Below are 14,521 nucleotides of genomic sequence, written 5' to 3' on the forward strand. Positions count from 1 at the left end.
TGCCCTCTGCCTCAACTGTTATTCTCAAAACAGGGCTTTAGGGTTGGGGTTGTGGCTCAGTGGTAGAGTGCTTTTGCCTAGCACACGAGGCACTGGCTTTTATCCTGAGGACCACATAAAAATAAATAAAGGTATTATATCCATCTACAACAAAACAAAACAGGCTTAATCCCTAGCCCTGACCTTCCTCTCTCATCATCTTGCTTGAATAGTGGTTTGGGGCTTCCTAGGAAGCTGTGGTCAGAGAAGTGACCAGAAAGATCTGTTCTTGGTCCTTCAATGCCTGCAGCTAGGAAGATACTGTAGTGAATGTTCACTTGACAGCTGACTCAGTAACATTTACACATTCAAAGTGTTTTCTGTAAACAAAGGGCTTAGCTAGGTGCCTTGGGAATACAAAGATGTAAAACAGGGCCACAGCACTGCCTACCTTTAAAGTATGTTCTGTCCTCTTCTCTGCCCATAGCAGTACCCCCAGGACCTCCCGGCCCTTGTCAAATGTTATTGGGCCCAAACCCTTTCCCAACTCCGGCCTGAGATACTCTCACCTTTTAAGTCCTCATTCCCACCACACCCCTGCCCAGTGGTTGCTACATGCCTCACCTACTGTGGGGCTGTGGGTGGTGGTGGTGGTCACATATTACTGGCCACAGGGAATGTAAATGAATGAATTTCAGAAAAAACACTCTACACTATTCCCCTCATAAGGAAGAGGATGCCTCCTGTTACTGAGCAGGAGGTTGCAGGGAGTGGGGGATGGCTCAGTTGTACCCAGAGTTACTTGGGAAGGTAGGCAGGCACTGCTTCTAATAAGACATCATTAAACCACCTGCTTTTTATTAAACGCTACTGATAATTTATTCAAATTAGAAAACAAAGATAGAGGGTCATAACATACCTGAGCCTAAGAGAGCTGTGCTGAGCACAGAGGTGGCCCAGGTCCCCTCCAGCACTGTGTGTCTATCATTGACCCCACTGAGCATCACCATTGACTACTTAGGCCTGTCAGAAAGTTTCCATTTCTGCAGCCTCAGAGGTGATGAGGAGCAAGCCCAGGGCCAGCAGCCCTGGCAAACAGTTCATTCAGCCCCCTCCCTTCACTCCAGAGCTCTCCCTCCTGACTGGGAGGTCAGGATGGCCTCTGCAGCCTGGAACAGGGAGGCAGTTGGTCAGTCTGGATCGGCTGGGATCAGTCTGAGGCAAGGAGTCAGGGAGAGGTGCTGAGGGCAAAATCTCATTCAGGAAACTGGTGTCGGAGCTCCAGGAGGTGATCCCTTGCTGGATGGTCAGTGGCCCAGATGTTTCAAGGAAGCCTGTAGGGACTTCCTCAGGAAGGTGGTGTTGGACTCTAGGACCATGGCCAGGTCCAGCTTCTGGGCCTCAGTGATCTGGGGAGGAGGAAGAATCATGTCAAGACTCCAGCGACTGGTCCTTCCCCTTGCCTCTCTACCCCAGGGGCCCTGTTTAGGAAGGAGAGAGGAAGCCAGGACAAAGGACCAGAGGAGGAAGAGCAGGAGGCTCCTGAGCGATCACACCTTATTATTTCACCATGGTTAGCCAGCCATGGATCCAGGTAGGTCTGGAATCAAATACTAGTTGCACGACTTACTAATAAGTTAAATTAACAGCATTAGGCAAGTGTTGGGGGCTTACATGCGGCAGACCTGCACATATTCCTCCGTAGTCCTCACAGCCCTCCCTTTTACAGATGAGGAAACAGGTTCAAGACTCCACTGTGGCCGCCACCTTCCTTTGAGACCACGCATTCATTCTCTTTTCTGACCTGCTCCTGACAGCTCCCAGGCCCTGCATCTTCCCTCTTCAATCCCCACTCCTCAAGAAAACCAGGGGCTTCTTTATAATGCAAATGTGACCAAATAACTCTCCAGCTAAAGGCCCTTAGAAGACTCCTGAAGCCCCACATGGGGCATTCATCTTCAGTGAGCTACAGAGGGTCTGGAAGCCCCCTGAAATTGTGCAGCAGAGACATGCTCGTATTTTCACTTTTCTGGGAGGATCTATAGCAAATTTCATGAAATTAACAAATAGGTCTGTGATCTCCAAGAAAAAGGTAAAATGCCAACAGCCAAGAACTAAAGCCCAGTCCCTGACTTACTGCGCCCCCTATAAAATGCTGCCAGTCCTGGCAATGTGACCTTGCGTAAATGACTTTAATCTTTCTGAGTCTCCATTTCCTAATCTATAAAATGGAGCTCAGGCACCATGGCATGTGCCTGTAGCTAGATTTGCCACTTGTGTTGATAAATCATAGTAACCACAATGCAGTCCCTCCCCTTGAGATGACCCTGTCCTCCAATGTCAGGCTAGTGAACAGGAAAGACATGATAAATAGTTAACTGTAATATCTGGCTCAAAGAGGTGTTAGCTGGATGAATAAACCCCTAAGCAGTCCCATTTCTCAGTTCTGGACTTGAACTTGTGTTTCCCTGGCAAGTGTTTTATTCCTTCGAAATCTGTATACCCTCATGGCAGACCCAGAGCAGCCTGGCCAGTAGGACCAGCCCCTGTGGCCCCGTCAACACTCACATGAGCCTGGTACTTGGTCATCACCGTCAGCACGAGCTTGGCATAGGCCAGGGAGGTGGTGGCTGTCAGCCCCTCTTTACAGAGCTTCTCCATCAAGACACTGAACTTCTCTGGGGTCATCTCTACCTGCACACATTGAGAGATGGAGCAAATCACAAGAAAGGCCTGCACTCTTCACTCAGCCTCTCCTGGACTCAATTCCTAACTCCACTATTTCCTCACGAGGTGACCCTGGGCAAGTAGCTTAACCAAATGCTATAGTTTGGGTCTGGAATATCCCTTAAAGGCCCACGTGCTGAAGGCTTGGTCCCCAGGATGGCACTACTGGAAGGTGGTGGAGCCTTTAGGAGGTGGATCCTAGCAGAAGGAAGCTCCGTCACTTGTGGTGGGCCATGGAAAGGAACACTGGGACCCCTGCCCCTTTTCTCTCTTTCTGTTTCCTGGTCACCATGAGGTGAGCAACCTCCTCTGCCACATGCTCCTGCAGCCAAGATCTATTGCCTTACTACATACTCAAAAGCAACTGGGCCAACTATGGACTGAAGCTTCAGAAACCATGAGCCAAAATAAACCTTTCCTCCTTGTAAGCTGCTTATCTCAGACATTTTGTCACAGTGATGGAGAACTAAGCTTCAGTTTCCACATCTGTAACATGGGGCTCAAAATATCTAACTCTGAAGATTGTGAGAAAGATAAATGAAATAATGCATACAGGATCTGAGACAGGTCTCAGAAAATGGTAGCCATTGTTGCAAAACACCAAGGTGAAACCAAGGATACACAGTCTGCCTTGTGGCTGAAGATATAAAGGAGTGAAAAATCCCAAGGGACACTGCAACGCTTCATAATAATTTAATCAATACTATGCATCAGGAACGGTTCTGAGCACTTTATCCCAGTCTTATAACTCTCCTTTCTTGGGTCTGGGGTTGTGGCTCACCTAGGGCATATGAGGCCCTGGGTTCGATCCTCAGCACCAAATAAATAAATAAATAACTCTCCTTTCTTAAAAGAGGAAATTGAAGCATAAAGAAATGTCAGCTTTCCAGGCACAGTGGCATATGCCTGTAATACCAGTGACTCAGGAGGTTGAGGCAGGAGGATTACAAGTTTGAAGCCAACCTCAGCAACTTAGTGAGGCCCTTTGCAACTTAATGAGACCCTGCCTCAAAAATAAAAAAGGCTGGGGATTTGGCTCAGTGGTTAAGTGCTCCTAAGTTAAATCCCCAGTACCAGAAATAAGAAAGAAATAAAAAAAATTTATGAACATTAGAATCTGTTACCTATTCAAAACTTAAGTTTACACATACATATCAAAAAATCCTGGGGCTGGGGTTGTGGCTCAGTGCTGGGAGCCATCAGCCAAGTAGGTATGACAAATTCCTTGCCAGCTTACTCCCATGCTGTCTAGTGGAAGGACTTCTGAAAGGTGACCTTGCTCAAGGACCAGGGCAGGATCCGTGTTTAGGGTGTTCCCCCTTTAGAATAGGGCAGTTTAGCATAATAGGAGATTAGGGTGTTCCCCCTTTAGAATAGGGCGTATCCTGCTGCTGAGTTCCTCTTGAGTGCTTAGGGTCAGACAGTATATTTTGGGAGACAGAAGCCCATGCGGAGTGGATTTGGGCAGAGTAGAGGAATTGGGAGAAGTGGATTTTGGGCAGAGAACGTGGATTCCCCCAGAGCGTGTTTGTAGACGGCAGGTGTGAGCTCAGGAATAAAGAATTGCTGTTTGAATCTACAAGCTGTGTGGAGACTCGTGATTTGTGCCCAGCCAGAGACTGCGGCATCTCAGATGTAGAGTTCTCGCCTAGCATGTGCAAGGTGCTGGGTTCGATCCTCAGCACCATATAAAAATAAATAAATACATTAAAAAAATTTTTTAAAAAACCTGTCCTAGAGCCCCAAGCTTATTAGAGGTAGAGCTAGATGGACCACATGGTCAGCTCTGCTCCCAACCTTGCGAGCTGCAGGGCTCTCCTCCTGTCATGGGGCACCATGCTGTAGGGTGATTGTCCTGCTTGCCTCTCACCACTGAAAAGACCCAGAAACCCAGGATCCCTCATCCCCCACAGCACTGCAGCATTTCTCTGCCCACTTGCCTCCAAGGCGGCCTGCTCACCTGCCGCTCCAAGAGTGACTGCAACACCAGGAAAGTCTCCTCCCTCCAGGACAGCTCTAAGATCTGCCTGCAGAGAAGTGGCCCTGGTGAGAAAGGCCCAACTGCCCATCAAACCTGGGTTTGTACTGCTCTTGTTATTTTGGCAGGGCAAGATTCTGGGGCCAGCCAAGATCCCTGCCAACAGAGTAGTCAGAGCCCTGTGATGTGGGCAACAGCCCCAGCAGCTGCTGCTGCAGAGCCCGTACATGCACGAGGAAGGTCACAACCCAAGACCCCCAGGAGCTGAAGGTGAAGGATTTGGTAGTGTGATGGTGAAAGGTGTTACGGTTTGCATCTGAGGTGTCCCCCAAAGCTCCGGTTAATGTAGGAGGTAAATGACTGGATTACCAGAGTTGTGGTTGTGACCTAATCAATCCATCCTAATTTGAATGGATGAAGTGGGTAGTAACGATAAGCAGGTGGGGTGTGCCTTTGGGGTTATTCGTCTGTAGCACCTCCATCTCTCTCATTCTCTGCTTCCCAGTAGCCATAAGCTGAGCAGCTCTTATCCATCATGATGCTCTGCTTCACCTTGGACACTGAGCAAGGGAGTCAGCTGAGCATGGAGTAAACCTCTGAAACCATGAACCAAAAAAAACTTTTCCTCCTCCAAGTTGGACTTGTTGGGTATTTTGGCCACAGCAACAAAAATCTGATTAATATAGTTTCCTACTAAAAAATAACCAGGAGTCAAGAGTGCATCTTGAGAACCAAAGGTGAAGGAAACTCAGAGAGGAGGAAGGTGACGCTGTGGGATGATACAATAGGCCTCCTGGAGCAGGTGGCCTTCCCTGCAAAGCTCCACCCACACCATGGCCACTCCAGCTGCGCTTCCTGTTCCACTGTACAGCCCTCCCCTCATTTCAAAATGCAGCACGTCACAGTGGAGACTTGTGGCTTCCTGAGTGGGCAGGCTTGGTTCATCCCACTTGTTGGCTGGGTGACCTTTTGGCCAAATGCCTTAACCTCTCTAAGCACTTTTTCCAGCTCTCAGGTGGCAGCACACCTGCCTCACAGGACTGAATGAAGACTAATGAGACTCTAAAGCACAGAGAAAATGCCCAGTGAGTGACAGCCACTATTATTTTTGAGGCAGTCCTCTCCTAATTAGCATTTTGTATTTCACATCTGTGTCCAATGAGGTCCGTCTTATTCATTATTTTATGTCTGTATCAATTTTAATACCCCAATTTAACACTATTTTAATATCAATTTTGAGCACTTATTAGATGCCAAATACTGTGCTCAATTCATTACATGCATCATCACATTTGATATCTAGAAAAGTCCTATGAAATGAATATCACCCCCATTTTTCATATAGGAGGAAACAAAGGATCACAGAGGTGGAGTAATGATTTTGAGTTCATATATCTAAATAAAAAGAGAGATTAAGATTTGAAGCCATGTCTGACTGCAGAGCCATGCTCTTAACCACCGCACCATGTTCCAGCTAGGCCATGAAGCACTCCAGAGCAGGGACCTGCCTCTTATCTGCATTCCCAGGGCACCTGGCGTGGAGCTAGCCCCACAGCCCAGAGGCCACTGTGGGGAGAAGAACAGCAACCCTGGGCTTGGGAAGTACGTGGGAAAGTGAATGGAATGGCAACGTGCACGGGCCCATTGGTGGAAGGCATGAGGCAGGTTCAAGCTGGAGTGACAGGGGCACCAGCTACACCACATCCTGTCTTTGAGGACCAGGGTCTGGTGCCTAGCCGGCTGCCACCTGGAATAGGCCTGGCCTGGGGGACAGATGGGAGTGGAGGCAACATGGAGTCCTGCACACTTACCCCAGCATTAGGCCCTGTGTGTCCGGCTCCAGGGACTCGTCCTTCATTAGGCCACATAGTAACTCTGTTTGAGCTGGACCTGGGCCAGGGAGAGCAAAGGGGAGGAGGTGGGCCTGGGGGGAACAGGATGCCTGTCACCACCAGGGAAGCAACAGGTGTTTTGACCCACTGAACACTCAACTCCTACCAGCAAAGGGTGCTGGGCACAGAGGGCAGAGGTACCAGGTCTGGGGCTGGTTCTAGAAATTACCTATGCCTGGGGCCTGGAGAAGGGGGACAAGGAGGGCACTGCAGACGGGGTAGGTGTACTTGGCACAGAATGAAGTCAGAGCCGTCCTGAGCAGCCGGGAAGCAGAGGAAGTCAGGGAGAGGATCTGCAGCCAACAGGGAGGAAACAGTAACTCATTTCTCTTCCTTCAATAAATGTTTATCTGAGATATATTTCAGATAGTGATACATGTTGTACAGGGAAAAATTACAAGATCTTTTATCTAGGGCTCAGGGGACCTATTCAGTGGAAAGACACATAGCTTCCCTCCCCAACCCCCAAATCCCCTCAATCAGCTTCTGAAAGAATTCTGAGGCCCTAGAAGGAAGTTAGATGCCAGGAGACCATGCCCAGCCTGTTGAGCAGGGCCCCAAGCTGCCCAGCAAGACCAGGCGCCTGCATGGCCAGGAACACCCTCTCCCATGCAATCCTCTTCCAAAGGCTCAGACATTCTCCCCATTGTCCTGGGGGCTACCAGTGAACCTACCCGTTCAAGAAAGAGGCTCCTGGTCAGCACAGTGGCACTGCTGAAGCTGAGGTCTGGGGACAGGGCCAGCAGCCATGTGCAGAGCTGCAGGAGGCCTGCTGCTGAGAGCTGGGGGAGCTGCAGCTGGACACACAGCAGCTCCATCTGCCCAAGGACAAGGGGACATACGGGAATGCTCAGTCTAACTCTGCTAGGCTGTCACAAGCCAAGTGGGCAATCAAAGAGGCAGAGCAAGGAAGCTCCAAGACAAATTAAGGGTGGGCGAACTGGCCTATGGGAAGGAATCGAGGGCTCAGAAAATCACTCAGGGTGACTCTACCCAAGAGACAGAAGAGGGCAAGATTCCCGTAGGAGGTAAGGAAACAAAAGTTAAAGTGGAAAAAGGTGGGGGGAGTGGCCATAAACTCAGGGACAAACAGTCTTTCTGGCCTCACCTGGCTGGAACTACACTCATGGAAAAGTTGCAGCTCACTTGGTGGGGCAGCCTCCAACCGCTCCATTCCCTGGGGAGGTAAATCCCGTTAGGGCTGGCAGAGCCCTTGATGACAATTCACTGAGGCCACCCCTTCAATTGGTGATGGCCTGTCTATTCTCGGGCCAAGACAAGCCTCAGCAGTGACCATCCTCAGACCTTCCCTCCAACCCCACCCCCCACCAGCCTGATCCTCAGTGTGCTAGGGCTTCCCGGGGCATGGCTGAGGTCTGGGTAGAGGTGGAAGAAGGTCTACGGTGAGTAGGGTAGGGTCAATCACCTCCCTGAAGGTCTTCAGCAGCTGCTGCAGCCTGGGCACCTGCTCCTGCAGAGGAGATTTCAGTCACTACCCAGCCCAGCTCCCTGCCCCTGATCAGCGGGGCACTATAGTGTATGCCCATAATCCCAGCAACTCAAGAGGCTGAGGCAGGATTGCAAGTCTGAGGTCAGCCTGAGCAATTCAGTGAGACCCTCAGTAACTTAGCAAGACCCTGTTCTCAAAACAAAAAATAAAAAAGGACTGGGAATGTAACTCAGTGGTAAAGCAGCCCTGGGGTCAATCACTGGTACTGGCATCGGGGGGAGCCTGTTAAGTGGGAGCTAGTGGACAAAGATGAGTCAAGAGAGCTAAGAACATGAAGCCTCTATCTTGCAAAGTTCTAAGAATCCAAACCAGATAAGGTCCATGTAAAATCCAGTTGTCTAGACTTGTTTTCTCTCCATCCAACACTAATGAAGTAAACCCGGCCCTGGCTGGTAGGGCAGATATGATTCTCCTTAACCCCTAGGACAGGTGACAGGGTGGCCCCAGAGTCTCTTGCCTTGCCTGGCACCCTTTAACAACTCCATGTTACAGATGGTTAGAAGTGTTTCCCACCTCTATAACTCCCTCCTTAACCCTCTCCATAAGGCTGGGCAGGGGGGACTCCCTCCTCACAGGCCTCCATCCCCCTGCTCCATGGATCCCAGTTGTGAAACAGCCTCCCAACCAGCATGGATAAACCCTGCCTCCCCACCACAGTACCTGGACAGCTTTGGGCAACTTCATGCTTGTAGCAAGACCCTTGGCTTCCTCCAGACTCAGGCCAGCCTCACTGGTCTCAGCTCCCACATTCAGCTGGTTCTTAGTAGGTGATGTGGCTCCTCCATCACCCAGGGATTCCAATGACTCATGTTCAAGACTCTCATCCTTGTGATCTTCTTCCCCCTCCCAATCCCGGGACCTTTTGGGGGCCCTCTCCCGCTCAGGACTGGCAGGCTCTTCCTCTGGCTCCTTTCTGCGTTTTTCACGATGCTGTGAGTTCCTGTCCTCCTCCTCCTCCTCTTCCCCTTCAGGGTCTGCAGCCTGGGGCAATTTCAACCTCCTGCCCCCCTGGCCCAGCTGCCTACACAGGCCTTGGAGCCGTCTCTGGCACCCTTCGGACAATGGAGAGGCTCCCTCAAGAGACACTCCAATCCCCAGATCCCTTTGTAGCAATGTTCCCAGGGATCGGAGCCAGACATCAGGAGCAGAGACTGAGTCCTGTTGGGCAATCTGCAGCAGAGAGAGGAGCCTGCTTTCAGGCAGTGACTCCCGAACAGCCATCAGCAGGGACATCAGGTTCCTCCGGCATAATGTGGGCAATCGCAGCAACAGTGGTTTCCTGGGTAGCAGAGGGAGAGCAAGCAGTCAGAGTGTCTTGCTGGAAGAAGCCCAGGGCAGATTAGGGCAGGCTGGGGGCACAATGGCAGAGGACAGATGGGAGACAGACAGCAGCACCTGCAAGAGTTGGTATGAATGGAGAGATGACAGCATGAGTCATTGGCAAGTGTTCACTGAGCATCTACTATACACCAGGCCCTGCTCTTAACCTCTTGGATATCTCCTATTTCAACTAAGAAATTAATGTTGGAACTTATTCTGTAAGATTTATGCTTCTGGGCTGGGGTTGTAGCTCAGTAGTAGAGTGCTTGCCTAGCATGTGTGAGGTACTGGGTTTGATTCTCAGCACCGCATATAAATAAGTAAAATAAAGGTCCATTGACAACTAAAACAACAACAACAAAAAAAGATTCATGCTTCTTCTTGTTGCTGCTGTTGTTCTGTGGTGCTGGGGATGAAACCCAGGGCCTCATGCATGCCAGGCAAGTGCTCTACCACTGAGCCACATACCCAGCCCCAGGTTTGATTTGTATAACAAAGAAAAAAGTCTATTTCCATATTTTAGGGCAAAACAATACTCCAAAACAACATTCCAGGATGCTGTGTAAGCTGTCCTGAAACCCCACCTGGCAATCCCCTGGAACTGTCAGGGTTACTCATCCCACTATCTCCCCTGTTCCTGTCACCAAACTGTGAATTACTGAAAACCAAAGGCAGAGTCTCCTTCCTCTGGGTACCAGTATCGCCTAGGTGAACATTTATTGAATGAATTAACTCTCTGAGAATAAGGATGCAGAGATAGGCAAGGGCTGCTGCGAACAGAGAAGGCTTCACAGAGGAGGTGAAACTTCAAACAGAAGGAACCATCAGATAATAATCTTCATTACAACTTTAGTTTCCAAACAGTATTCACAGAGGCAATGGGGGAGAGCAGGGTGGGAACCTTTTCTTTAGGAACCCTGGGGTAAGGGCAGAAGGAAAACTCCTTCCTGCAAGCACCCAGCGTTCTCTGATTTAAACACTATCCTCCCATGCCCTAAAGGCCCATAATGCAATGTGGCGGTCTGTAATTTTGCAGAGGCACAAATCCAGACCCTGTGTGACTTGAGGTTGATGTGGCAAACAAGTCATGGCTGCATCTAGCCTACCCCCTATCATGCCTGAGCTGCTCCCTCTGTGCGACTTTGCAGGGCTTTATGTCATATCACACAGAGGTTCTTGGCATGAGAGGAAAAAAAGCAAACTTTCACTTCTTTGTGGAAGATTCAATGTGGCAGGGCATAATGGCACATGCCTGTAATCCCAGCAGCTTTAGAGGCTGAGGCAGGAGGATCACAAGTTCAAGGCCACCTTTATCAACTTAGCAAGACCCTCAGCAACTTAGCAAGACCCTGAATCAAAAAAATAAAAAGGGCTGGAGATATGGGTCAGTGGTGAAGAGCCCCAGGGTTGAATCCCCGGTACCAAAAAAAAAGGGAAAGAGAGAGAGAGAGAGAGAGAGAGAGAGAGAGAGAGAGAGAGAGAAATGGTTAACTTATGCCAGGATTATTCTTGGGAGTAGAGAGATATGGAAGACCCTACTCCAAGGGTCTGGGGTGCCAAGGGATCCATGGCATCTTGTTTAGTGCCATGAGCCCCTTCTCTGAATGAGGGTTAAATACTTTAAACAAAATACCTAGGATTACAAAGGAAATTAAGTGTACTGAAATACAGTTCTATCCATGAGCCCTAGGTTAAGCCTCTTGCCCTCCCTTACTGTATCCATTAAAAAGGCAGAGAACTGGACAAACATTACTATACTTTTCAATTTAGGGATTCAGACAAGTTATCCTGACCCATCTCTTCCATGAAATTCAGCACATCTGTAATCCCAACAACTGCAGAGGCAGAGGCAGGAGGATTCCAAGTCCTAGGCCAGACTCAGCAACTAAATGAGACCTTGTTTCAAATTTAAAAAAATAAAAACCAAGAAGGGTTAGGGATGTAGCTCAGAGGTAGAGTACCACTGGGTCCAATCTCTAGTATTACAAAAGAAAAAAAAAGTTCAAAAATATGGGAAGGCTATATTAGAACTTCTACCTACTTATCTAAAACACAAAAAAATTACACAGTACAAAAATTTAACATATAGTTTGCTCTCCATATACCAGTTTCCAGGTCAACTTTGGGGAACCTGGCCCAAGAAGGGAGGAAGACCTGTACCACTGGAGCTGAAGATGGGTTGGCACCTCACTCTGCATTTTCTGTGTGTTTGAGTTAACTATGCTACTTAAGTGCAGTTAAGATCTGTATTATTTTTTTTTAACATGAATCTTCACACAATGGACAGGTGGCTTAAAAGGATAGGATGCCTGCAAAGAAACTAAAGACCAAGAATGAGGCCAGTAAAGGAAGCACAATCAAATAAGAAAATGGCCATGCAACACTAGAAACTCCTAGTAGGAATTCCTTGTCAGCCATAAAAAGAGGTTACAAAAAAGTCCAAAATCATTCAAAAAACTGGAAATTATCAAGAACACCAAAATATAGATTTGTAGTTACTATTCTCAAGGAAAATGTTCTTTCTTGCCTGAAAGTGTATATCACTTTGAAAAAACCGAGTAGAAAGCCACCAAAATTAGCAGCTGTTTATTCCATCACTTATCACATCTGTTTTAAATAACTATTTCTGCCTGTAATCCCAGCTACTCGGAGGCTGAGGCAGTAGGATCACAAGTTCGAGGCCTGTCTTGGCAACTTAATGAGACCCTGTCTCAAAAAACATAAATAGATAAAAATGAAAGAAAAAAGAACTGAGGATGTAGCTCAGGGGCTAAACGCTGGTGAATTCAATCCCCAGTAAAATACATTAAAAAAAAAAACTCTATTTCGGTTTATTTTATAAGGTACATAGGTTAACAATTGTGTGCACTTCATACGTAAGTTTATCTATACTGAAGGTATACATTCTATTTTTCTTAGAAATGAAAGTATACAATCAAAGTCTATTTAACACTATTTATACTCATTTATTTAGCCCAACAGAAGGGGTGTCTTAGTATTCACAGTGTCCAGCACTGCCCGGCACACAGTAGGTGCCCAGTGAGGAGTGCCCCTCCTCCCAGGCTGCGCGGTAGCGCGCCCCTCGCGGTGGGCAGTGATTTAACCTCTGAGCTCAGTCCCCTCCTCAGTAACAGAGAGGAAGCGACCGTCTGGCCTCTGGTGACTGCAGCGGGGCAGTAAGCCGAGGACTTACAGCTCCAGGCGGGCGTCGGATCCCCAAAGGACTGGCTCCTCTTGGCACAGAGCCTCCAGGAAGCGGCCCCAGTCGAAGGGCTCCCCACCGCGGCGACCCAGCGTCCGCAGCACCCCGAGGCCGCGCCGCGCCCCCTCCGGCCCAGCCTGCAGTGCCTGCAGCAGGAGGCGGGCGGGTGCTTCCAAGGACGCCCAAGGTGCGGATCCTTCATCCCCAGTCCCAGGGGTCGCCATCCGGGCGCAGGTGCCGCTCCACCCTACTCCCCCCGCCCTAATTAAAGCCTCAGCTTCGAGGTTGGCCCAGACGTGACAGCGCCTCCTCCAGCGCGGGATGCTACGCAGACCGCAGTCTCAAACTCGAGCTGTTCCCGCGCTGAGGAGCAGGGAGACGAGGCGGGGCCAGGGCGCGAGTGCGGACAGGAAGAGGCGGGTCCACAGAGTGCCAGGCCGGAGAGTAGGTGTGGCGTCAATGGCGGGGCGTGTCTGCGGGCGGGGCGGGGCCAGAACGGGCGGTTGGCTTGTGGGCGGAGCGCGTCAGAGCGGGATCTTAATGGGGCGGGGCTTAGTGGAGGGGCGGATCCTCGGGGCTGACCCTAAGCATCTTCCTCAGTCACCCGCAGAAGCGGTGGGGCAAAACAGAGGCCCGGAGGCTGGGGCTGTAGATCAGTGGTACAGTGCTTACCTGGCCTGTGCTAGCACCTGGGGTGGACTCCCCAGTACCGCAAAAAGAAAAAGGGAGGGGCTGGGGATGTGGCTCAAGTGGTAGCGCGCTCGCCTGGCATGCGTGCGGCCCGGGTTCGAGCCTCAGCACCACATACAAAGATGTTGTGTCTGCCGAAAACTAAAAAATAAATATTAAAATAAAACTAAAAAAAGAAAAAGGGAAATTTATGGTATTTACCCTGCCACTTAATTTCAACCAAGTCAGATGCTGCCCCGTTTGGTGTTTCAGTCATCTACAATTATTTTGTGAATCTTTCAAAGACCAAGTAGCTGTCTTGCCCTGATTGTCTATAGGTGCCAGGAGTGGCGCCACCTTCCACCTAGAGGATGCAAGAGATCACTAAACTCCTTTAGGAGTAGGAAGAGCCAGCCCTCAGCGCCCCATAAATCTCCACTTTGGGAGCCAACTTGTACTGTCCGTCCTCCCAGCTTTGGTGCCACACAGATCCATTCATTCAGTCAGTGTTTACTAGGGGCTGGGGTTGTGGCTCAACAGAGCGCTCGCCTGGGCGCTGGGTTCCATCCTCAGCACCACATAAAAATAAAGGTATTGTGTCCCAATTAAAACAAAATACTAAAAAAAAAAAAAAAAAAAAAAGTGTTTACTGAGCACCTAGGAACTGGGAATACAGGGGACCAAACACAGGTCATTGCCTTCATCACTGACACACAAGTGAAGAGAGAAAGCTGAATAAGTAAGAAATAGAATGTTTGTGATATAGAACTTTCAAGAAGCCAGATTCAGTGGTGTGCACCTATAATCCCAGTGACTCTGGGAGGCTGAGACAGGAGGAGATGGCAAGTTCAAAGCCAGCCACAGTAATTTAGAAAGACCATCTCAAAATAAAAAATAAAAGAACCGGAGGTGTAGCTCACTGGTAGAACACCCACAGGTTCAATCCCCAGTACTAGAGGGGTGGGGGACAGCACAGAAGGGAATTAGAGTGAGGTATTTTAAATAGGGTCGGGCCATGAAGAACCGGGAATGCCTGCCAGCCTCAACTATAATCTCACTCCCTATTTTACAGCTCCCGCACCAAGATCTGCATCTAGCCAACTGGAAGGAAAATGGGGGGAAATTCTAAACACAGTTCAAGGGCCCTGGGAGATCCGGAGATCCTTCCAAAGGCTTTGTAAGGTCATAACAGTTTCATGATGTTATTTGCCCTTCTCATTTGCTTCCTCTTATGTGTTTACAGC

The 14,521-nt window shown here is 49.2% G+C and overlaps 2 protein-coding genes across 2 annotated transcripts in view; both read right to left on the minus strand.

The window, feature by feature from the left end:
* Positions 1-14,521, minus strand: part of Rpl10a (ribosomal protein L10a) — a 179,013-nt gene that overhangs the window by 3,141 nt on the left and 161,351 nt on the right. The gene's annotated exons all lie outside the window — the stretch shown is intronic.
* Fance (FA complementation group E) lies at positions 800-12,972 on the minus strand. Its single transcript, XM_076860206.1, has 10 exons — positions 12,600-12,972; positions 8,747-9,365; positions 8,003-8,047; positions 7,685-7,753; positions 7,251-7,394; positions 6,746-6,869; positions 6,496-6,574; positions 4,667-4,733; positions 2,548-2,673; positions 800-1,388 (listed from the first exon to the last, which is right to left on the minus strand). Exons 1-10 carry the CDS (start codon positions 12,830-12,832, stop codon positions 1,287-1,289), a joined length of 1,608 nt encoding a protein of 535 aa, XP_076716321.1. The 5' UTR covers positions 12,833-12,972; the 3' UTR covers positions 800-1,286.

Source organism: Callospermophilus lateralis, chromosome 6, assembly GCF_048772815.1.
Source record: "Callospermophilus lateralis isolate mCalLat2 chromosome 6, mCalLat2.hap1, whole genome shotgun sequence".
NCBI lineage: Eukaryota > Metazoa > Chordata > Mammalia > Rodentia > Sciuridae > Callospermophilus > Callospermophilus lateralis.

Excerpts from the sequence above, each read along its gene's own strand:
- Fance (XM_076860206.1), bottom strand. The coding sequence starts at position 12,832 with ATGGCGACCCCTGGGACTGGGGATGAAGGATCCGCACCTTGGGCGTCC. Across the intron at positions 4,734-6,495 it reads ACACAGGGCCTAATGCTGGG|GCAGATCTTAGAGCTGTCCT; the intron begins GTAAGTGTGCAG and ends ACTTCTCTGCAG. Across the intron at positions 2,674-4,666 it reads AGTCACTCTTGGAGCGGCAG|GTAGAGATGACCCCAGAGAA; the intron begins GTGAGCAGGCCG and ends CAATGTGTGCAG.